General features: G+C 33.6%; 2 protein-coding genes and 1 pseudogene across 3 annotated transcripts; 1 reads left to right on the top strand and 2 right to left on the bottom strand.

The window, feature by feature from the left end:
• Window positions 1–1,434: 1,434 nt before the first annotated feature.
• On the bottom strand, window positions 1,435–6,376 carry LINC4 (crowded nuclei-like protein). Its single transcript, XM_078992585.1, has 8 exons — window positions 6,055–6,376; window positions 5,520–5,729; window positions 5,200–5,453; window positions 4,807–5,077; window positions 4,650–4,733; window positions 3,140–4,569; window positions 2,936–3,035; window positions 1,435–1,925 (listed from the first exon to the last, which is right to left on the bottom strand). Exons 1-8 carry the CDS (start codon window positions 6,250–6,252, stop codon window positions 1,857–1,859), a joined length of 2,616 nt encoding a protein of 871 aa, XP_078848711.1. The 5' UTR covers window positions 6,253–6,376; the 3' UTR covers window positions 1,435–1,856.
• A 9,305-nt stretch (window positions 6,377–15,681) lies between these two features.
• Window positions 15,682–17,668, top strand: LOC145040788 (alkylated DNA repair protein ALKBH6 homolog; annotated as a pseudogene).
• Window positions 17,669–18,830: 1,162 nt separating this feature from the next.
• On the bottom strand, window positions 18,831–22,314 carry LOC145043822 (uncharacterized). 2 transcript variants are annotated; one of them, XM_078992584.1, is made up of 11 exons: window positions 21,968–22,314; window positions 21,214–21,600; window positions 20,917–21,103; window positions 20,682–20,815; window positions 20,455–20,567; window positions 20,129–20,252; window positions 19,871–20,032; window positions 19,637–19,792; window positions 19,456–19,535; window positions 19,181–19,230; window positions 18,831–19,079 (listed from the first exon to the last, which is right to left on the bottom strand). In XM_078992584.1, the coding sequence occupies exons 2-11, from the start codon at window positions 21,583–21,585 to the stop codon at window positions 18,940–18,942; spliced, it is 1,518 nt and encodes a 505-aa protein (XP_078848710.1). In that variant the 5' UTR covers window positions 21,586–21,600; window positions 21,968–22,314; the 3' UTR covers window positions 18,831–18,939. The 2 variants fall into 2 exon arrangements, with proteins under 2 accessions (XP_078848710.1, XP_078848709.1); XM_078992583.1 differs by lacking the exon at window positions 21,968–22,314 and having other exon boundaries at window positions 21,214–21,736.
• Between the last annotated feature and the right edge of the window lie 238 nt (window positions 22,315–22,552).

The raw sequence follows: 22,552 nt of genomic DNA, 5'->3' as shown, positions 1-22,552 counted from the left end.
ACGGAATTTTGTAGAACTGGAAACCGGACCGGTATATAGGAATCGGTTCCGGTTCGGTTCCACGTACAGTACCGGGTAAGGTGGGTCTAGAACCGGAAAACCCGAGAACATCAAATTGGGTAGGTTGGAACCAGATAAAGTGGGTTTAAAACCGGAAAACCCAAGAAACCGGAATTTTTCGGCAATTACTTACTACTTAGTGGGTTAAACTTTGAAATTTTTCATATTGATATCCCGACTTCGGGTGACCGTAAGTTATTGAATATGAATCGAAAATTGACAAAATTATAGTCTTAACTCATGTACAAACTCTAAACTATACTCCGAAAAAAACGCATGTCAACCCGACTTTAAACGAGGGATATATGCATGTGTTAATGTTTTCACATAATACAAACTACAAAAACAAATAGTTGCAAAATTAAAAATTTTCAGCTTTGATATCCCGACTTCGGAGGACTGTAAGTTATTGAATATTAAACCAAAAATGATAAAATTATAGTCTAAAATCATGTACAAACTCTAAGGTACAAGTTTGAAAAAACCGCATGTCAGTCCGACTTCAAACGAATAAGATATGCACGCTTTAAAACTTTCACAAAATACAAAAATGCTGGAAAAGTAAAAACTTTCAGCTTTGATATCTCGACTTTTGGGGGCTTTGGGGGACTGTAAATCAATCAATATCAAACTAAAAATAACAAATTTATAGTCTAAAATCATCTACAAACTCTAAACTACACATTGCAAAAAAAACGTATCTCAATCCGACTTAAAACGAATAAGATATGCATGTTTTAAACGTTTCACAAAAATCGGTTCCGGTCCCTAAAAGTGGTTCCGGTTCCTAACGGTTCCGATTCTTAGAACCGGTTTACCCGGACCCGATGGACCCAAACCCAGATAAAATCAATTTTTAAACCCGGAACCAGAACCGGTTTTATATATTTCGGTTCTAATGGTTCCGGTTCCGGTCCGGTTTTAAATTTCATCCCTAATCTAGAGTAGAAGAGGATATCAGTATTTGGTTCTCGGATTCTCTGTGGAATCCATTGATTCAATGAGTTTAGTAACAGATTTTTTAGTGTTTTATTTTAAAAACATATGCTGAAGTTAATCTATTTGTTTAGTCATATTGAGATTTATGAAGCTTAAACATCCTAAACTGACCATGGAATTCGCGTTAAGATGTGATTTGAATGGAATTCTCATTGTCTATTATTGTATCTATTGATATGTATCAATTTAAGAATAACAATTCGTTATATCTCATCTTAAGTTGTCAATGACAATATTAGATCATTTATACATATATCCCTTGATGATAACATACCACACACAATCTTTCATGGCATATAAAACACAAATTAGCTACATAGATCAAATAGGCATATTATATTATAATCAACACATATAAACATGTTCAACATCAAATAGTCATCAAAATCCATACCATTAAAACCAAAATATTGTCATCTTACACAAATTTAGTTAAACAAACAAACACCAAATCCAAAACCACCATCTACAAACTCCCAACCAAAACCCTTAAATAAACCCTTCTATAAGACTACGAAACATGTCAAAGTCAACTATTCGAGAGAAAAAAAAGTCAACACTCAGAAAATTAGGGTTTATAGAAAGTTAAAAACCCTTCCCTTCTATAAGGTGAAAATATCATCAAACCTACTTTACCTCACAACACCAAACCCTAAAAAGGAAACCAAACCACCATTACTTGATATGTACCTAAAACCCTAAAATATATATATATATATATATATATATATATATATATATATATATATATATATATATATATATATATAATAAGATTGGGTTATTATGCACATAAATCACTCTTGAATTTGTCCTTTAAGCTTCTTCGTGTCATTTGATTCCAGGTGGCTTTTCTGTTCTCCCTCCTATTTAAAAATAAAAAATAAAAATAGTGTGGTTAAGGATTTGTTTGGTAATGGTTTGATGGAATGGAATTGAATGATGGAAGGAATGGAATTGACATATTATGGGAATGGAATCTGGAAGAGTTGTTGCATTATGCATTCCATGATTATTTTGGTTGTGAGTTGTAGACATGTAGAAATGGAATGAATTGTGTGCACTTTTTTATATTATATCAAGATACAAGTGTAAAAAAATTTGCGAATATTTTTTAAGGGTTTTATGCAGAAAAATCTTATTATTTTGGGAAAATTTTTGATAAAGTCCTAACTCCTAAATGTCTTTTTTTAACTTGAAAGTCTTGTTATTTTGAGAAAAGCATATAATCTGTCATTTCCTATTAAAATAAAATAAAATAAAAAAATTCTTTCGTTAATTTTAGCAAATTGTTAAATAATCAGGACTTTTCTGTTAAAAAAAACATTTAGGAATTTATCAAAAAATTTCCCAAAGTAATGGGACTTTTCTGCATAAAACCTTTTTTTTAATAAAAAAAAAGTAAAAAAATAAATACATCCCAGATATTAAAACAGAAAATATATATTCTAGTTATTTTTAGAGCCAAAAACTGAAATTTAATTAAAAATCATTAGTTTTTTTTAAAGGTATCTGTCACTAAATATTATATAAATAAAAGCTTAATATCAGATAAAACAATTAAACAAGCAGTGAAAAAGTTAATAAAATAGAAGGAATCAAATCGATTCAAGAACAGCCCATTCCATTCTATCAGATAAACAAAATGCTTTTTTTCATTCCAATGGAATTAACAATTCCATTCCTTCCATGATTGCTAAAAAATCATAGATATAAAAGTCATGTAAATATCCTATGCAGTAGCTTTCAATGGAAGATATCACATTCTTTCAACAACCAGCCATTCCATCAAAACACTTTTTTCCAAACGGAATGACCAATTCCATTCCATCCATGACTCCATCATACAGATATAAACCAGTCAAAAAAAAGTTACCTGACTATTTTCAACAGTATTTTTACTACGAACAGATGTCACTTCTCGAATTTTAATAATTTTGTCAATATACACAGTAGTCTCCTTGGTAGAATCCCTCCTACAAACACAAAATAAAAACTCACAAAAGTTATACAATTAATAATTATAAACCAATTTAACAAAAAGCATATAAAAAATAAAAATATATATATATAAATATACCGAGGGGTAATATCGTCCGGTTGTTTCTTCCTTTTCTTGTTACTCTGTGTTTGCTCCAACAAACTACTTGCACACCTTTTAAGCCACCCAAAAGGAGCAGAAAGAGGAGGTGTTGACCCATTATTATTTAATTCATTTTTAAATGAATTAATTTCCACAATTTCATTTCTTTTTTGCAAATTTGGATCACATTCTTGAATTTCATTTTCAGTGATTTGAAAGCCAACACCTTTCACATCTTCTAGTTTCTTCAACTCTTCGATCTTTTCAAGAATCTCTTGTCTATCAGAATGTAAAAGTTCCCTCTGTTTTTCCAATTTTACCCTTTGGTCTTTTAACTGTTGTATAGAATCATTCAATTCAGCCCATTCTTTATCCCTTCTTTCATGATCTAAAATGATTTCTTTTCTTTCCTTTTCAAGTCTTTTCATTTCAATGTTGACTTGTTCAGCTTCTTTTCTTGCTGTTTCTTTTAAAGAGGAAATGTATTCGAGTTCTTTTTTCTTTTCTTCTTCAAAAGATTTTTCTTTTTCCTTTAAATAGCTTTCTACTTCTTCACGTTTCTTTTCAATACAATTCTCTAATTCTTTTTTCTGCATTTCAATATCCAAGACAAAATCGGTTCTTTCTTTTTGGATTTTGGAGAACCAATCAGAACGTTCCTTTTCGATTTCTCTCATGAACTTTTCCCTATCGTTCGAAAGGGTATTTACGTCTTTTTTGTATTGTTCCCGAATCATGTCTTTTTCTAATTTCAAAACATCGCGTTCTTCCTTCAAGAATTTCAAGATTGTAACTCTTTCTTCTGCGATTTTCTCTGATTCCAATCTTAATTCTTCTCTTTTTTCATCAATTAATTCCCATTCCGTTTCAAATTTTGCTTTTTCTTTTTTTAATTTTTCTGCTTCACTTTCAAATTCGTGTTTTTGAGCTCGAATCATGTCGATTTCCTCTTTTAACCTTCGTTCCAAAATCATCAACTCGTTTGTTTCGTTTCTCATGGCTTCCACTTTCTCTTCTGCATTCAAAATCTCCTTGCTTCTTTCATCCAATAACTTTAAGGATTTTTGAAGGTCAATTTTCATTTGATTTACTTCTTCTTTTTCCTTCTCTAATATACTTTTCTGCAGCTTTAACTCTCGTTCGACTTCAAGGACAGTTTTGTCTTTTTCCTCAACAGCATTCGTTTTTTCTGAAAGCTCCTTTTCCTTCTCACCAATGGCTCTCGCTTTCACCTCCAATTCATGCTCTTTTTCTGCAAGTAAATCCTCCCGTTGACTAAAGTCAACTTCCCTCAACTCTGAAGCCCTTCTTTTGTTCTCAATCGTTTCCTCCATTGCTTTGAGTTTTCTTTCTAATTGAGCTTCAAATTCGGAACTCTTCTCCTTCAAAACAGCTTCATGATCAGCCAAAGCCTTTTTAATTCTCTCCTGAAAAAAATAGAAAAACAAATTTAGTAATTCCAATTTAAAAATATATATCATTTGGAGTAAACTAAATAGTAACTTACAGATTCCTTGTTTGCAATTTCCTCTTGCTGTATATGCAACTCTTCATACTTCTTTTTTAACTCGTTTTCCTTATTTGTGATATCCTGTAAGCAATAAAGAATGAGTAGGAGTATAATAAGTTATTATAAAAAGAATGAATGAATATCTGAACAAAACCTCTTCTTTAGAATCCAAGGAGGCTGCTTTTGTATCAAGATTGTGTTTTTCTTCTTTAAGGGATTTACGTTCCTCTTCAAGGCTTAATTTTGAAGCTTGCAATTGCTTTTCATGGCTACTTATTTCCTCAATTCTACTCGAAATATATTCTTCCCTTTGATTTAACAAAGCTTGCCCCTCAAGTAATCTTTCTTGTGATTGTTGCACAGATTTCTGCCTTTCACATAAAGATTGTCTTTCAAGAAGAATTTCCTTCTCTTTTACTTCACACCTGTATCATACACAGAGCACCAAATATAGTTAATTCTGTGCTATATAAGGCAAAAAGTATATATATATATATATATATATATATATATATATATATATATTCATAAAGATAAGATAACATACTCTGATTTGAATGAATTTATCTGTCTTCTAAGATCATCTTCACGTGCTTCAACTTCATGTAACTTTCTTTCAGAAACTCTACGGGATCTAGAAGCTTCCAAATCCAAAGATTCTGCAACTTGCATCTTTGAATTGGCTTCAGTCATCTTTTTTAAGGCGTCTTCCATCATTGTTCTTGCTTCAGCTAATTTAATTTCAGCTGCAACTTTTGCCTCAGCACATTCTGCACGCATCTCATGTAATGCCTTTTCAATCTACAAAAAGATAACAGTTTAGAGAAAACCAATAAACATGTTATGAAAATAAATTTGTATTCGTACATTGGAAACACATTCTTTCTCTATTCCTAAAGCTTTCTTCAACTTCTCTTCCCTTTTCTTTGCTTCAGCTAAAGCAGACAAATGGGCAGCTTGGTTGCTCTTGAGTGTCATTTCAGCTGACTCTGCGGTTGATTTCATCTGTTCATAACTCGTAATCCATTCTTTTTTTTCAATTATCAAAATGCCCATTTGATTTTGAAGGTTGTATATCTGCATCAAATTCACAGATACCAATTGAGGAATCCAATTAATAGTTAACATCCAAGTAAAAGAGGAGTTGGAAGGTTTTCTTGAACATTAGGGTTTGTACGTTTTTTCACAATACCCCCTAAAGATGACTAAACATCCCGATTTATGTCGCAAATTAATTCAAGCTTTAAAACTCAATTATCACTATGCATTAATGGAATTCCTTCCAAAAAGAGAAAAACAAAACACCTAATTACCAAAGAATAACATATACGTCGGGCAGTGAATATAAACAAAGCCAAAGCCAAGAAGAATATTAATCAAGGTGAATGGCATAAGAGAGGACCTCAGCTTCGAGTTTAGCGATGTGAGCGATGAGTGAACCTTTATCCCTTCGCTTAATCGATTCTTCATCGAAGCCAGCTTCACGAAGACGCTTCCATATGGTTTCATCGCTCAAAGGGCTTTTGAAACTCAAAACCCTAGACGAATTGTTGGGTGTCGTGGGAGTAACTGCAAATCGTCCCGAATGAGGACTCGCCATCCGATCTGAAAACACTCGAACCTCAAACCGAGATCGATGATCTGTTCGACGATTCTCTTTGGATTTTCGATTTTCGATCGTCTTTACTCTTTTTGTTCACAGCTGATTGCAGCTTACTTTTCGTTCCTTTATGTTATTATTTCAGTATAAACATTTATTGCCAAACGACGGCGTTTGTAAAGCGGTAAATAAATTCATTTTCTTTTCGTTTTGGGGGTACCGATTGTTCAAAATTCAAATGAGAAAGAGATAAATCTTTGTTTTTGAAAAAATAATAGTAAAAATTACCTTGAGGAAAACGATATATTCTAAGACTACTAGGAGTGGGCAACGCTCCCATTATTGGGGCTAATAACGCCTAATAACACCCATGAACACCATATCCCTTCAATATTATTAGGTGTTAAAGGTTTGTAGGTTGCTTCCCGTTACCATCATCACTTTCCATTAACGTTGTTTTTTCTTTTTATTAAAAAAATCGGTGCCCACCTCCATCAGTCTTAGTCAACCATGATGGGTATTGAGCATTCTAACACTTCCTAAGTGTACATGCAACCCTAATAACCTTGGATCTATGTTTGTCTAATTGTCATGCAAAGTTGAATTCCAAGGTTATATTCCTATCTAGCATACATGGGGAACAATTTTAACATAAAGTATAGATAGAATAACTTACCTTGTTGTTGCTTGTGTTCCTTGAAACCTTGTGAGCCTAGCACCCCAAGTGTGATGCCTCAAATGCTTCACACAACACCAAATGCTCTTGGAAGAACTTATGAGAGAATACTCACTTCACAAAATCGGCCAAGCCCTCTATTTCTTAGTGTGTATGTGTAACCGATTTGGGAGGAGATCATGTTCCTTATATAGTGTTGACACACCTAGGGTTAAACCCTAATGTGTCATGACTCTTCATTTCCATGACCCATGGGTTTGTAACTCCCATGGAGCATCCATGGAGCATCCTATGGGTGGAACCCAACTTGATGATCCATGGAGCCTTTTAGCCCACTATACAAGATATGGATGATTTACTTAATCAACCCATATATTTAATTAGTTATCTTTTGATCACTTAATTAATTCTAAATTAATTCTTGATCAAACTAATCAAATAATATTATTAATATATTAGAACTTATAATATATTAATAATCTCCAAGCGTTATTTCTCTCATTTAGTCTATCCAATTGCATGGTGCCATGCAACCCAAATGGACCATGCCGGGTCGGGTCAAGTACATACCAGAAATAGTTATGGACTTAGACACCTTATCCAACAAACCATCCATATCTCTTTTCTTAATTTTGTATTGATCTCTCTTGTAATTTGTGTTGATCTCCTTGTAATATTTGTAGGACTTCATCTTTATATCAATCATGTATTCTTTCCTAATATAATTGAAAAACTAAACGTATGTTTTGTGAAATCCCGGAATTTAGGCCTAAATATGTAAATTGTTTGTTCACCGTGAACAACATTATAGTCGGTGACTAGCACAGAATGTTTTAATAGAGGTGTCACTCGTATTTCAAGCTGATGCATCTAATAGAAAAAAAAAATACACTACGTGCCGGAAATTGAGCAGTGGCTCGGGACCCCCCGGGCTCCACTAAGGTCCACCCCTTATTATAGTGCCTTTAGGATACCTCAAAATGCTTAAAAGTTGACCATCATCATCAGACAGAAAATGGTTCAAAAATCGGTGAGACCCGATGCCCTAAAAATCAAGTTTTTGCATTTGACCTACATTGGGGCTATAGATGATAAAATTGGATAGAACATGTTCTCAGGATTCCGTAGATATAAAAGAATGTTCAAAATGGAGATCGTATATGAAAGTTATGTATGTTTTAAGTTTTTAAACAAGTATATACATGATTTTATCCGGTACCAAACACTACACAACTTAGTTTAAGGTTGCTACACACCTCGTAAATTAAGTTTGAGCACGTTTTTGAACTCAGGTTTCGATCTACTATTTGATTTTACTATTCCAGTATTTTTCATCAGATTTACGAAAATTGACGAATTAGAAGCCTGATTGACGCAAAACTTCAAACGCAGTTTTACGGAGATCCGTATATTGGATTTGATTTCTAATCGAATATTTGAAATCATCACAATCGTGACATTTTCCAGGCACTTTCGAAATATTTTGACAAGCACCGAAAATGGTGTCACGTAAATCGAGGCAACTTGTGAGTAGGTTAAATAAAATAAAAAAAAGTCAGCACACATTTTTCTCCCATGTGTGCCTTTCACCATGATGGGTCAACATCTCATATTTTGACTTAGTTTGCCTATGTCCTACTACTCCCTCTCTTAAACTCTATATGTCACTCTCTCTCTAACAACATTTTCAGGAGGGATATCTTAATGATATGGAGTTTTGGGCTTTTGATGATGAAACAGCAACAGCATCTATCAAGTTCAAAAACAGGGACACTGTTTTGAGACTCGTCTGCGCAAAGGATCTTCTGAGATTTAGGGAGAGAGACATTCGAACCCTAGCTCGTCACCAAATTATTTGCAGAAAAGATGTCATGAAGGTTGCTACGAAGGAATTCACTAGAATGGTCACCTCTATCATAAATGGAAAGCTATGGATGGGATCCATGGGAAAAGTTGACATGAAGCTGTCCAAAGCTCCTGGAGAATGAAGACTTGAGTTCATGCTAGCCACAAACCAAGGGGGAGATTGATGGTCTATGATTTTATGGTTTGGGCTAGGCATTCTTTTGTATAGGTCTTGGTAGGATGATGGGGAGTGTTGTAGTAATTATAGCTTGGTTGTGGGTGTGTGTTGTCTTTCCTGTGTGTGCGGTTGCACTCTTGTGTGCTGCTATAGGTGGTATAAATAGTTTTAGTTTGTGTCAGTGTGTCAGAAGTGAGTGACGAATGAACAGTGATTTATCTGTGTGTACTTTCAAGGTATACATGACATTTATGAGCTATAGATGTGTGCATGATTGATGTTATTTCTCTTTTACTTCTTATACACTCTATTTTGATTGTTATTACTTCACTGATTACTGATTTGGATATATAGTTTTGGGACTAATAGAGGATTTTAATTATTTAATAAAAATAAATAATTATAATTAAAATCTCTTAAATATCCAACCCTAGCTTATAGACTTTACAATTCTCCTCCACTTACAATGATTTTGTCCCCGAAACCACAAACTTAGTGAATTAGTGTGATCACCGCCACTCGCTTCTAGTTTTCCCAAGTAAGAATTGTCTATGTATTGTGCCCCTATGATACTAAATTGAATCACTCTATTGTCATATGCTCAACATAATGTTCTAGGTTCCTTTATGACAGCTTATTAGCCCGTCGACCTAGTTTCGCTATCGAAACATTAACCCTGTTGATTCAAAATTTCATCATAACCAAACAATACTTTTTCACTAAATTTCCCCACACAACCATTCCTATTATCTTTAAGGATTAAATGATAAAGTTCACGAACTAGACTATTACTGTCCCTTTTCGGGTCTCGACTTTGTCACCTACAATTGTTTTCGTATTATCACTAGTATAAGTATTCTCAAGAAATCAGAGAATAATCAAAACATTTACTCATTCATGATAATGATTCTATAAAAACATTATTTATTCATGTGATGGTTCACAAATGCCTAGCCTATGATGTAGGCTTGGGAGATGTTTGTTTGGAATAAGCTCCTTCTTTTATCCTCCTTATTAGTTGTTTTTGGAATATGCTTTGTCATAACTATATGGTGTATATTTGAAATATGCTTCTTTATACTCAAGTCCTAGCAATCAAATTGTGAGATTTGACTTCTTAAAAGAAACTTGGGTTTTGGGAATAGTTGCATCTTGCATGACATTAATACTTTTATTTACTTATCCTATTTTTGCACCAAGTTGATCTTTGATTATTGATTAATTAACCATTGTTTCTTAAAGATGTTGGTGGCTTTGTAAAGTAAATATGGATCGTCAAATCCCAACTTATTTGAAAAGGCTTGTTTTGACTTGTTTTGGGTAATTAAAATCCAATATATTTGAAATAGTCTTTGATAAGATTTGATTCAAGAACACCTACATATTTTGGAAATGATTTTTAAATAAAAACGGTTTTTTAGAGGCCGGTTCGAGAAAGATAGATTGTCATTTCTTACTGAAAATGAATCTACCTCGGGTATTCTCACTATGCAAATCCATTGCCTAACTTGTTTTGACATATGCTTAGGTTGAAAATAGAATCAACAAGTAGAAGACTTTATCTTGGATTTCGAAAAGACCGCAACTTATGTGGTGATCTTGAATTTGTGTTTTGATACGTTTTTTGTTAACAACCCCGCTACTTTAACATTAAAAACGTTTATATTTTGGGACAATTTTAATTTTGCAAGCTTACTTTGAACAAATTTGGATTTTAAAATTGAAGTTTTTTCTTAAAAGTGTTTTCAGTTAGACCCTAATGATGATTGTTATGTCTCGTTGCATTGCACAGATACACACATAATTAAATATTAAATTTGTAATGGTCATATGATATTTTTGTCATCCTTATTTTTATAAATATATACATAATAGTTTTATATATTTTTTATTTTCAAAAATATATATGTAATAGTTATCTTTTTTTTAAGTTGTTTGTTTATGAAATTTTATGTGTATAAAAAGAATCATTGTTTGTTTGTTTTTATAGATGCTACTTGTGCTTAAATATAACTAATTAAATAAGGAAATTTTATTAAATATATTAGAAATGTAAAGATATATTAATTAAATTTTGATAAAAAAAACCTATAAAAAATCGATTATTCATAGTATTATAATTTCATAGGATTTAAAGTAATAAAAAAGAAAATGTGGAAGAAAAAAGATTAAAAAAAACTAAAGATGAGGTAAATTATTATTGCTCTATTTTATGATATACGTATTCTAGGTTAATAATCTATTTAGAAATTACATTAATATAATATTATAGTTAAGTTATTTTCTTTAAATCAAAATCCTTTGGTTGTGTAAAGCAATGTTATTATAGTTAATTTTGGAACCACTTTCTAATAGCTTATTTGTTAAAAATTATGTATTTTAATGAATATGTTTAAGGCACTTTGTAAAAATAGATCAAAATATAAAATATGGTAAGTCTGAGTAGTCCCGATCTTGCTTTTTGAAGAAGCTTTCATTCATTTGACTACTTAAAGATTAGGGAAAATGACTCTTGAGGGTAATTAACTTTTGCATTTGTACTCATTTGGTCCTTTTTTTTTTGTATTCAATATACCATCGAACTTGTTGTTGGTGTTTACCATAGCCCTTTTGACCAGATTTTGACCTGTGATAGCCGGTCAAAGGGTTATGGTGAACACAAACAACAAGTTCGATGGTATATTGAGTGCAAAAAAAAGGAAAGGGACCAAATGAGAACAAACACAAGAGTTGGTTACCCTCCTGATTCATTTTCCCTTTACTCATTTACAACAAATCTCACATCATCTTCTACTGATATTAATGACTTTATGATATTCATTCTTGCTTCTCTTCAAAACATAACTCACGAAAGGACATTATTCATGCATGTACAATTTTGTAATGCACTTGAATATTTATTAGGGGAATCTTGACTAAGTAGGCGCATTTCATGACTACATTTACATTTTCAATCAAATGATTTATCGTATCATGGATTCTAGACAAGTCTACAAACGAGTGGAATCACAAGTGCTGTGATTTTTGAGTTTACTTAGCTTTAAGATCGAACTCATGGGATAAGATACAACATCAATATGTACAATATCATGTTGCTTTTGTAGACACATCACCATAATATTGTACATATTGATGTTGTATCTTATGTTGGGTTTTGAGCAATCTAACACTTCCTAAGTGTGCATGCAACCCTAATAAACCTTTGGATCTATGTTTGTCTAAATACATGAAAAATAATAATTTTCCAAGGTTCATAACCTATCTAACATGGCATGGGGTACTTTTAAACATAAAAGAATTAGATGAGATTACATACCTTTTTGATGAGTTTGATTCTTAAGGAGTTTGAGGGCCAAGCACTAATAGTGTGAATGCCTCAAATGGAATCACAAATCACCACAAACACTTGGAAAACTTTGAGAGAGTGTATACACACTATAATTTCAACCACACACAAACACACACACTAGTGGCTATTTCATGCAACATAAGCATGCTTATATAGTGTGCATGGTTAGGGTGAAACCCTAATAACCCATGACCTTTCCTTTTCCAAGGATCCATGGGTTAAAAGCTCCATGGATCATCCATGGACTTCCATATAAGCCTAGCCCATTAACAAATGAGTGTTAGCCCACACCATATAAAACCAATAGCCCACAATCTAATTAGTCTTCCTTTTAATCTCTAAATTAATTCCTAATTAATTTAAGACTAAGACTAATTAAATAACATGACTTCATATTAATATATTATAACTTATAATATATTAATAATCATATGTGTATAACTCTCATAAAATTATCCATAAATAGTTCGGGTGAAGTGCAACCCAAATGGACCATGCCGGGTCGGATCAAGTATATACCAAATAAGTTATGGACTTAGACACCTTATCCAACATCTTATCCCATGAGTTCGATCTTAAAGCTAAGTAAACTCAAAAATCATAGCACTTGTGGTTCCACTCGTTTGTAGACTTGTCTAGAATCCATGATACGATAAATCATTTGATTGAAAATGTAAATGTAGTCATGAAATGCGCCTGCTTAGTCAAGATTCCCCTAATAAATATTCAAGTGCATTACAAAGTTGTACATGTATGAATAATGTCCTTTCGTAGGTTATGTTTTGAAGAGAAGCAAGAATGAATCTCATAAAGTCATTAATATCAGTAGGAGATGATGTGAGATTTGTTGTAAATGAGTAAAGGGAAAATGAATCAGGAGGGTAACCAACTACGCGTTTGTTCTCATTTAGTCCCTTTCCTTTTTTTTTGTACTCAATATACCATCGAACTTGTTGTTTGTGTTCACCATAACCCTTTGACCGGCTATCACAGGTCAAAAGTCGGTCAAAAGGGCTATGGTAAACACCAACAACAAGTTCAATGGTATATTGAATACAAAAAAAAAGGGACCAAATAAGTACAAACGCAAAAGTTAATTACCCTCAAGAGTCATTTTCCCTAAAGATTAAGCAAATTAGTGCAAACTTATCAAATACTTCACGATTTTTGGAAGAACAAAAATGTTGCACTATCATAACAAAAAATCCGTTGACAAATTTTAATATGGAATTTTTTTTTATTGTACTAGTGGTAGTAATATAAGTTAATTAAAATGTTTCATTGTTTAATTTTCAAGATTTGCATATGCGCAGTTGATCAAATCTTGAAGGAAGCAACATCTGAAGTCTACAAAATACAATAGTGATAGATGATGTAATAAAATATGAAAGGGTGATGTTATAATCAACAAATAAATGCAAATGCGTTGCTATTTCTATCATTTAGTCGTTTAACATCTTTGATCAAAAACCATTATACAAGCACTAATCTCATGGGTAGTTCATGACTTCCTCTTCCATTCAACTTATGGTTTTCAACCATAGTCTATGATAGAAGCAACTATAGCATTCTTATATATATATATATATATATATATATATATATATATATATATATATATATATATATATATATTAAAGGAGGATAGTTTTTAGGAATAGTGAACATCCTGATTTTTTTGGCAAAAATAACCCATAAGTTTTCATATTTGTGGTTGTTCAGATTTTTTGCACTAAAATTTGATATATTGGCAATTTGGTCCTTTAAATTATTAACAGTCATATAAAGATAAGAAGATAGGGTCCCCTGCCGGTTCTGTCTTATCTTCAAACCCCCCACCCCCCACCCGGTTTCTCATCCACTCATTTTCTAGGTTATCTAATCTGATTTCCACCATTCTGTTCTTTGGCTCCACCCATTTCTTTTGTTTTGATCGGCCAAGAGGGAAGACGAACACAACACAGAAGTTAGGGAAAAGAGAAATCGGGGGTAAACCATGGTTTAACTGGTTCATCGATCTTTTGCATCACCGATTGAGAACCGTCAACGCCACCGTCTGAGTTCCTCGGGTTACTTTACTTATGAATTTGGTTAACTTCTTAAACTGCACATCACTTGATGCGACCTCTGGTCATAAATCAGATGAGTGTTTATATTGTTTGTTCTGCAACCATTGATTCTTAATTTTAATGATTTTTTGTTTGGTCGTCGGGTTATTATCAAAGCTCAATTGGATCAGAAGATGCGAAATGTTGAGGAAAAGTGAGAATCGGAAGAAATTGTAGCAAGTTGGTAATTATCTAGATCTTTTATGCCCTGTTTCTTCTACCCACAAAATCGTTACCTCCATATATATTCATATTGTTTGTTCTGCAACCACTGATTCTTGATTTTAATGGTTTTCGTTTGGTCATCGTGTTATTATCGGAGTTCAATCGGATAAGGAGATGTCGAATGTTGAGGAAAAGTGAGAATCGGAAGAAATTGTAGCAAGTTGGTAACTATTTAGATGCTTTGACTTTGAAATGGAAGTTTTTTGCCTTTGCTTGAAGGTTGATTCTCCATAGTTGTTGCTCTGCCATCATTCCAAGCATTGAGATGGCATAGCTTACGAGGGGATATTTGGATGTTATAAACTCAACCTTTTATTCATTCAGTAATCTTTCTTTCACCTTCTTCTTTATCGGACCGATTATTTTCGCCTTCCTCCTTTATATGAACGGTGACCCCCTCGATCGTCTCCGATTGACCCCTCAATCGGCACTCGACCACCATAATAAGCCAGGTGACCCCTCAATCGTCTCCGGTTTACACATGTTCTATTTTAGGGCTTTTGAAGAGGAACCCGGGTAAGCGAATCCCCCCTCTCTCCGCCGTATGTCATCGACTCCATGTGAAGCCTTGGCCCGGTGACCTTCGTACCCCATGGTTATAGGTTCGTATGTATACAACTTTTTTCTGCTTTTGTTTTCTTAGACGATGAAACAACTGCTCAAACTTAATAGAAAGGTTTGAAGTTCTTCAAAGAGCTCTGATCGTTATACCAAATCTACAAATCGGCTTTCTCTCGACTTCTTCTTCAACACTGTTATTTATAAACCCCTGGTAAACTGATTCGTTGTTTTGCTATCTTGAACCCAGGTGTCCTTCTTGAATCTGTAGGTGCCCTTCAGCCTCACCATTTTCTTCACTGTTTCTCTGTGAAAAATCGTCGTCTTCATGGGATGCCAATTATTTGGGTCCGGCTAAAACTTTTCGGATCACCGACATCACCTTCAAATTAGGTATCACTGTTCTTAACTACCTTTCTTTCTCCTCTTCATTTCCTAGCGTCATAGCATGAAGGTTCTGAATTTCCGATCGATTTGTAAACAGAGGGAAATGGAACTGAAAGATCATTTGAACAAGTTCAAAGTCAGCTCAGTTCCGATGTTGTACTACATACCCGACTTCATCTCCGATTCCGATCAAAAACTACTCCTAAATCAGGTATGTAATCTAATAACACATCTTTTGTTTGCTATCTTCTCTCCTTTTTGTTGTTCTTTGGGGTATTCGACAACAGTGTGATTTCTCACATCGAAATTGAGAACAGTGGTGTAGTTGGTTAACTCTTATTCTCAAATTGAAACGAGGATTTATATTTTGATTTTATAGATTTACACAGCTCTGGTTTCAAAATGGAAGTCTCTGAAAAACAGGAGATTGCAAAATTAGGGTATGACATTGTTGTTATCTACGAACTTGTCAATTTGGAGGTTAAAATATATGTTGGTATTGATGGGATTTTTCTTTTGTTTTCGTGTGATGTTTGTTACAGGAGGGATTGTCCATGAAAAAGGTCCTTTGCCTCAAGATTGTAAGCCCTAATCCTTCTCTCTTATCAATATCATTTCGGGATTAAGATATACTATACCTTATTGTCATAAAACTTAAGTATTGAATTTTATATGTAACGATTTCATTTGATTTAATAAGATCAAGTTAACGAGTAATCATAGTTCATCTCTCTCTCTCTCTCTCTCTCTCTCTCTCTCTCTCTCTCTTCTCTGTGTAGTACCACCATTGTTGACAAAAATTATAGAAAAAATCAAGGAGGAGTTGTGTTTGTTTCCTTCTGTAATCAATCATGTCCTCATCAATGAGTATCTTCCAAATCAAGGCATAATGGTTTGTACTGCGACTAAATCGATAAAAATTAGTATTTTGCACTTACCCTTTTTTACTTTCCCATTTATTAACAATTTTTTTGGGTGAAAACATAGCCCCACCAAGATGGGTCCACATATTTTCCGGTGGTGGCTATTCTTTCATTAGGATCACCTGTTGTCATGTACTTCACTCCTCGTTCAACTTTAGCAGACACTACAAGCAACATTCAAGAAACCAGTCATGGGAATTTACAAAACTACCCTCCTTTCTCTATTGCACTGATGCCACGCAGTTTATTGGTATTCAAAGATACAACATACTCAGGTGAGCCTATTTTTAAATGCTTTTCTTAATAGCCTCTGTAATTTATGTTGTATATTATGGAACCTGATGTGTTCATTTACTTTTCTTTCCAGGTCATGGGTGTACTTGGATACCAGTTATAGAGAATTTTACAGTTCACCATGTCCATCGCTATCACCTCCATGAGACAGACTCAATTTTATCATCTGTCTTATTGTGTTCTTTTCATTTAAATCTATCTGCTATAAAATTCATGATTTGTAGGATTTAAAGAATTTTAATGGGTTTCAAAAAAAGAATATCTCAATTACAAAAAATAGATGGTGGTTAAAGGTATGTATAGTCTCTTAACATAGGATTCATATAAATATGATGTCTTTTGCCTTTATTCAAGTTTTGGGTTTGATGTATAGTTCAAATTCCTCATTTACTGTCTTTCACAAGGTGACTCAGATGGAGCTTACCACGGTGTTATAAGGCTATTTTTGTCAAATGAAGATGAAATACATCTAACGATGCAAGGTAACACCAACTCCTTCATCAAGCCCCAACACCTATCTATTTAAAAAAAAAACTTCTATTTTTTCCATTTGCTACTTTTTTGTGTTATTAATTTTAGTTGTGTGATTTGTCTATGTGATGTTTGTTATAACAATTTTGCAGATTTTTTTTAAAAAAACGACGACCTTGATTGAACTATTATATGGGTGTTTGGTAAAATGCTTGAATGGTATTTCAAATATGCACCAACTTATTGACATACCTGTGAAAATTTGTCCATTTTTGTTGATTATAATAGGTAATGGAATTTCTTAGCCATGTCAACAGTAGACTGAAACAACAACAAATTAGTAGGTTTTCCTTTGGAAGTGTTAATGAGATTGCTGCTTCAGCAGCAATCAAAATAACATGAGCCGTTTGCATCTGGTCAAGCTCTGGTATCACAATCTCTACTACATTCAATACCAAATGTAGAAAAAGTTATATATTTAATAAATACAAAATAATTGAGGATGAATTTTCAATATTTTATCCTAAATTATAGTCGTAAATTTTTACCAAATCTTTAGTGCTTAAACTTTTTAAAAATTCAATCTTATGTGATTGACTACAATGAAGCTTCTCAAAAGCATAATCACGAAATAAGGACTGAAAGTTGATGTTATTATTAAAAAAAATATTGATAATTATAACATGTTTACTTTTTTACCCGTTCAACTATTTTCATCATTTATTTCTTAACATTAAACATTACCTGATGTGTATTTGTTTTTTGTTTGTTGACAGATTTGATGACATAATGAAGTATAAACAAACATGGAATACAAGGTGCACATTGACATGAGAAGGAAAAGAGAGCATGAAGGAAGTAATGTAGCTTATGTCTCTTCAATATCACCCTGCAACTGGTGGAAATAGAAACAGAAGTAGAAGCCGAGAATGTGGATGACTCACCTACATTTTGGATAGCATGTCCTTACTGTTTCTACATGTATAAGTATCAAAGGGTCTATGCAGAGTGCACTATTTAACCAGATGGGGAGGTTTAAACCCCAATATTGAATCCAATTATTGACCACCTGATTGATCAAATAAACAAATAATTGATCAAATAGCATTTACAAAGAACAAACAACGGAAAAAACTGTAGCATCCGACAATGGAAAAAACTTTAGCATCCGACAACAGAAAAAACTGTAGCATCCAACCCCCGCAACGCGGGGGTTGCCCATCTAGTTTGAATTATGTAAGAAAAAGTTTTAGGCATGCGACAATAAAAACACATTAATTAATTGTATACATACGATGAACTAAAAGAATCATTCCATCATGATGACAGTAATTCTTGAAAACGAGTTGATTTTAACTCGAACCAATGCAAAGAGTCGATTTTGAGACTTACCATTTACATGAACTTTGTGGAATAAACATTAAATTTTGAAACTTACCACTTAATTGTTGTTTCCTCTTGTATGAATACGACATATTAATCCTAGAAATCATTTGCATTCTTTGTACTTTTCTTATATATTAATTGTCAAACATATAATCCTAGAAATCATTTGCATCCTATGTAGGACCATACTACGTGAGCTTTTATTAATAAAAAATACTCCCATTGAACAAAAGTTTCCCTTAGAAGCCTATACAACATTTGTAACTACCAACAAAAACCAAGAATGTTTACATGTTAAAAACGGCTTTCTTTTTGTCGTAATAATCATTGATCCAACCCTGAATGATTTCAACTTCAGACTCCCTTTGCTTCACCAACCAATCAGGATCATCGCCTGTGGCTGCACGTAGATCCAAATGATGTGCACCTGAAGATACACGATCAAATAAATATGGATGATGAGATAAAAAGAATTTTTTTTTTTTTTTTTTTTTTGTTATGAGACAAAATGTATGACATGGGTTATACCTTTTTCTGTCACAAGAGCAACTACGCTCTCTGACACGTTTTCCAAAACACTGCAAAAACATATACCAATTAAATTAGTTATTTGTTTTTCTTTTTTTACATCTAAACAAAATATCATAAAAATAGGTAACAAGATATTTGTTTTTGTTCAAATAATCCATTAAAATAATGTTATTTTGTGAGCACAATGTTCAAGTCGCTGACCTTCTTACCTTCTTATAATAACTATTAGAAAATCAAATGATAATGATAATCATTTGTCTTGAAAGTTATACCTGCCACCGCTCCAAGGATCCAAGAGACCATTTGAGAAGATGATGTTGCTTCCAAATTTTTTCAACACAGATTTGTAATCCTACACATTCAAATTATAAAACCACAATCTCATTTCATTTTCAAATATATATTAGCTGTATAACAAAAGGAATTTTTTTTTTTTTTTAAATTTATTCTTACATGTCCACCGAATTCCGTGGTAATCCAAGTGGGCCTAGGAATGACCCGGAATTGATTCCAACAATCCTCGGCATAAGAAGTGGAATTATATTCCCATTCCGGAAACATGCTCGAGTCTCTGTCACTAGACATCGGCATCACCATTTCCGTGCATGCCTGAAAGAAACATTGTAATTGTCATCATTTTGTTTCCAAACACAAACATACATACATACATACATATCACATACATACCTGCCAATTCCAACCATTCATGCCATGAGGATCATCATCCAATTCAAAGCAATCGGCTTTTCCGGTGTAATTGTAATACACACTCACACCTTTAAAGATTCGCTCCAAAACACTACTACTCCCACTCCCATCATCAGGGGAATTGTCTATCTCTTTGCAAACCTTGAAATTTCAAACACACACTTAATCCTTATGATTATGGAATGTGACAAAAGAATTTGATAACTCAAATTCACATTTCACAAAATAACAACTAACCTCTTTTATAGGGTAAGCAGGCAATGGCATTAGGAATTCTGTTGGGTATGGATAATCCACCATTGCCAAATAACTATACGCTGAATCCAACCAATCAGATAGATCCTCACTTTTATTTAGTTTCCTGAATATTTATTTATATCTTCATTTCATCAAATAAAAACAATAAACAAACAACTTAACAAAGAAAGTCAGTATGCCACTCATTTTCTTGAATACTTTTTTTACACATCATTTTATAAAAATGTGTAGACAACTGATACATAATAATGGAGAAAAAAGAAAAGAAAAGAAAAGAAAACAGGGGTTGCTCTTTGTGTTCTTACCCACATAAATGGAAAGTTTTGGCAAGATGATCAAGACCATTTGCTTTCTGACCCACGGAATTTATTATGTTCCAAGATTTCTTTATTGTATCAAAACAGCTTCTGCTTTCTCGCTATTATATTTATGATTACAACAACAAATATATAAATATATATATTAAAAAAAAAAAGGTTAACTTGAAGAAAATGCGAAGAAGATGAATGAGGAATAAAGAATTTTGACAAACTTTGAAATCACTGGAGACGATATCATAAAACGTATCCAAGGGCACGATGTCCTCAAATTGAAGAATCGGAGCAGAAGAAGCAAGTGCGCCGATTGCAATATGAGGATACTTGAGCCTCATCCATGCTGCCAACACTGTTCAATCAAACAAAAACCATAATCCGAAAACATGCATAAAATCAAATCTTTTGATGAGATTGTTTAATTTTTGTTGAAATTGATGGAAAAGATCTTACTTCCACCGTATGATCCACCGAACAAGATTACAGGTGACGCTTCGGCTGACAAATTTCTCTTCAAATCGGTGATTAGAACAGCGTAATCAGCAAGTGCTTGTTCGGCTGTTAGATAGGCTAAAGTAGAAGCGTTCTTGTATGCCTCTTTCTGGCTCCCATACGGCATCGATTCACCATAATATCGATGCTAAATCAAATCACGCATGTTTTGATAAAATTGAATCAGTAACTAGACTGAAATATGCACTTGAAGCGCTGCAAATGAATAAATTAGTGTATAGTGATTAGGGCTTTTACTTCAGGGAAGACGACCATGGCACCGAAACGAGGGGCGAGTTCCCAAACGAAGCCGGTGTTGACAGCGAACCATTCGATGTCGCCTTCGTTGCCACAATAAAGGAAGATCGGGCCCAAACGATTAGGACCCACCCAGTGATTGGAGTTGATGAGATACCGTTGTTGGAACTTGGGAAGATCATTGAAGCTAAAATGGTCAAAAGTCTGATCAAAGTATCGTGTCTCGTAAGTGTACTTCAGTTGAACAAGATTGTTTTGGGTTTTGAGAAGCCGTGAGGGTTTTCTGGGAAACGGAGGTGGCCGGCGAGATTCCGGCGTGGATGACAGCAGGCAGATGATTAGGAGGAAGAATAAGAAGAAGGGTTTTACCATGGTGGTGGAGGGTGGCTGGCGATGAAGCACAGTAGTTATAATGCTAACTTGAAAAAACATCTCCATTTTATCTTTATCTTGATAATAAAACAAGAAAAAGAATTGTTCTTTTTATCCATGGCTTTTGTTTTTTGATGATAAGACGAGAAAAAGAATTGTTCTTTTTATCCATGTACTTTGTTTCCTCTTATATTTTGATGTTTAAGGTACCATTGGTGTGTAGTATTACAAAATAAGTTATTGACCAAGTCAAATAGTTTAAATTATATGTGACTATCTTATACAATAAATCAATAATCATTGTATGCCACAAAGGTATCCGAAACAAGTGAAACGAAAATAACTATTTGTAAATAAAAGAAAGACAGGATGAAGCATTTACCAGTTGGCTGAAGCAGAAATTTCAGTTTTTTACAAGGTACCAATTTCCGGTCCCAGAAATCCTAGAAGCTCTACAAGGCGGAGAGTGGACGGAAATTGCAGGTCTCGGCGTCTGGTATCTATTCGACGCCTTGAGCGACGGAGATGACGGCGAAGTCGGAGGTGGGAATGAAAGGGGTTGGACCTTTGGAGGGGGGAAGGGAATGTTATGGAGTGTAGGGCGTGAAAAAGTGGTGGCAGGCTCGGGATTGGTGGAGGTGGGCGGCGGTGCTACGACTACGAACGCCATCATCACCGCCACAGGCTTGATCGACGCTGCCCATTTTGGAGGGTTGTCAAATCGGCGGAGCTTTTACCCTGGCTTTCATCATACATTACCACCCGAATCAATAAACACTTGATTGGGCTTATTTTTTTATTTTTTATTTTTATTTCAAATTTCATTACAAGTTACATAATTAAAAGTAAAATAACTATAAAACGCAATAATTTTTAAAAACTATACTTTACTTTAATTTTCTTCCAATAATTTCCACGAAAGGTCTCGTCCAAGTCTCCACCACTTTAATCATTATTGTTTTTTACC

This window comes from Lactuca saligna, chromosome 4 (assembly GCF_052625555.1).
Source record: "Lactuca saligna cultivar CGN05327 chromosome 4, ASM5262555v1, whole genome shotgun sequence".
Classification (NCBI taxonomy): Eukaryota; Viridiplantae; Streptophyta; class Magnoliopsida; order Asterales; family Asteraceae; genus Lactuca; species Lactuca saligna.
This window is presented reverse-complemented; position numbering and strand designations above follow the sequence as displayed.

What these genes read in the sequence shown, in the direction of transcription:
- LOC145043822 (XM_078992583.1), bottom strand. Translation starts at nt 21,651, where the DNA reads ATGGAGATGTTTTTTCAAGTTAGCATTATAACTACTGTGCTTCATCGC. An exon ending in CCATGGTCGTCTTCCCTGAA is followed by an intron (nt 21,104 to 21,213) that starts GTAAAAGCCCTA and finishes GATTTGATTTAG; the next exon opens with CATCGATATTATGGTGAATC. An exon ending in CCACGGAATTCGGTGGACAT is followed by an intron (nt 19,536 to 19,636) that starts GTAAGAATAAAT and finishes TTGAATGTGTAG; the next exon opens with GATTACAAATCTGTGTTGAA.
- LINC4 (XM_078992585.1), bottom strand. Translation starts at nt 6,252, where the DNA reads ATGGCGAGTCCTCATTCGGGACGATTTGCAGTTACTCCCACGACACCC. An exon ending in ATAAATTCATTCAAATCAGA is followed by an intron (nt 5,078 to 5,199) that starts GTATGTTATCTT and finishes TGTATGATACAG; the next exon opens with GTGTGAAGTAAAAGAGAAGG. An exon ending in CCGGACGATATTACCCCTCG is followed by an intron (nt 3,036 to 3,139) that starts GTATATTTATAT and finishes TTGTGTTTGTAG; the next exon opens with GAGGGATTCTACCAAGGAGA.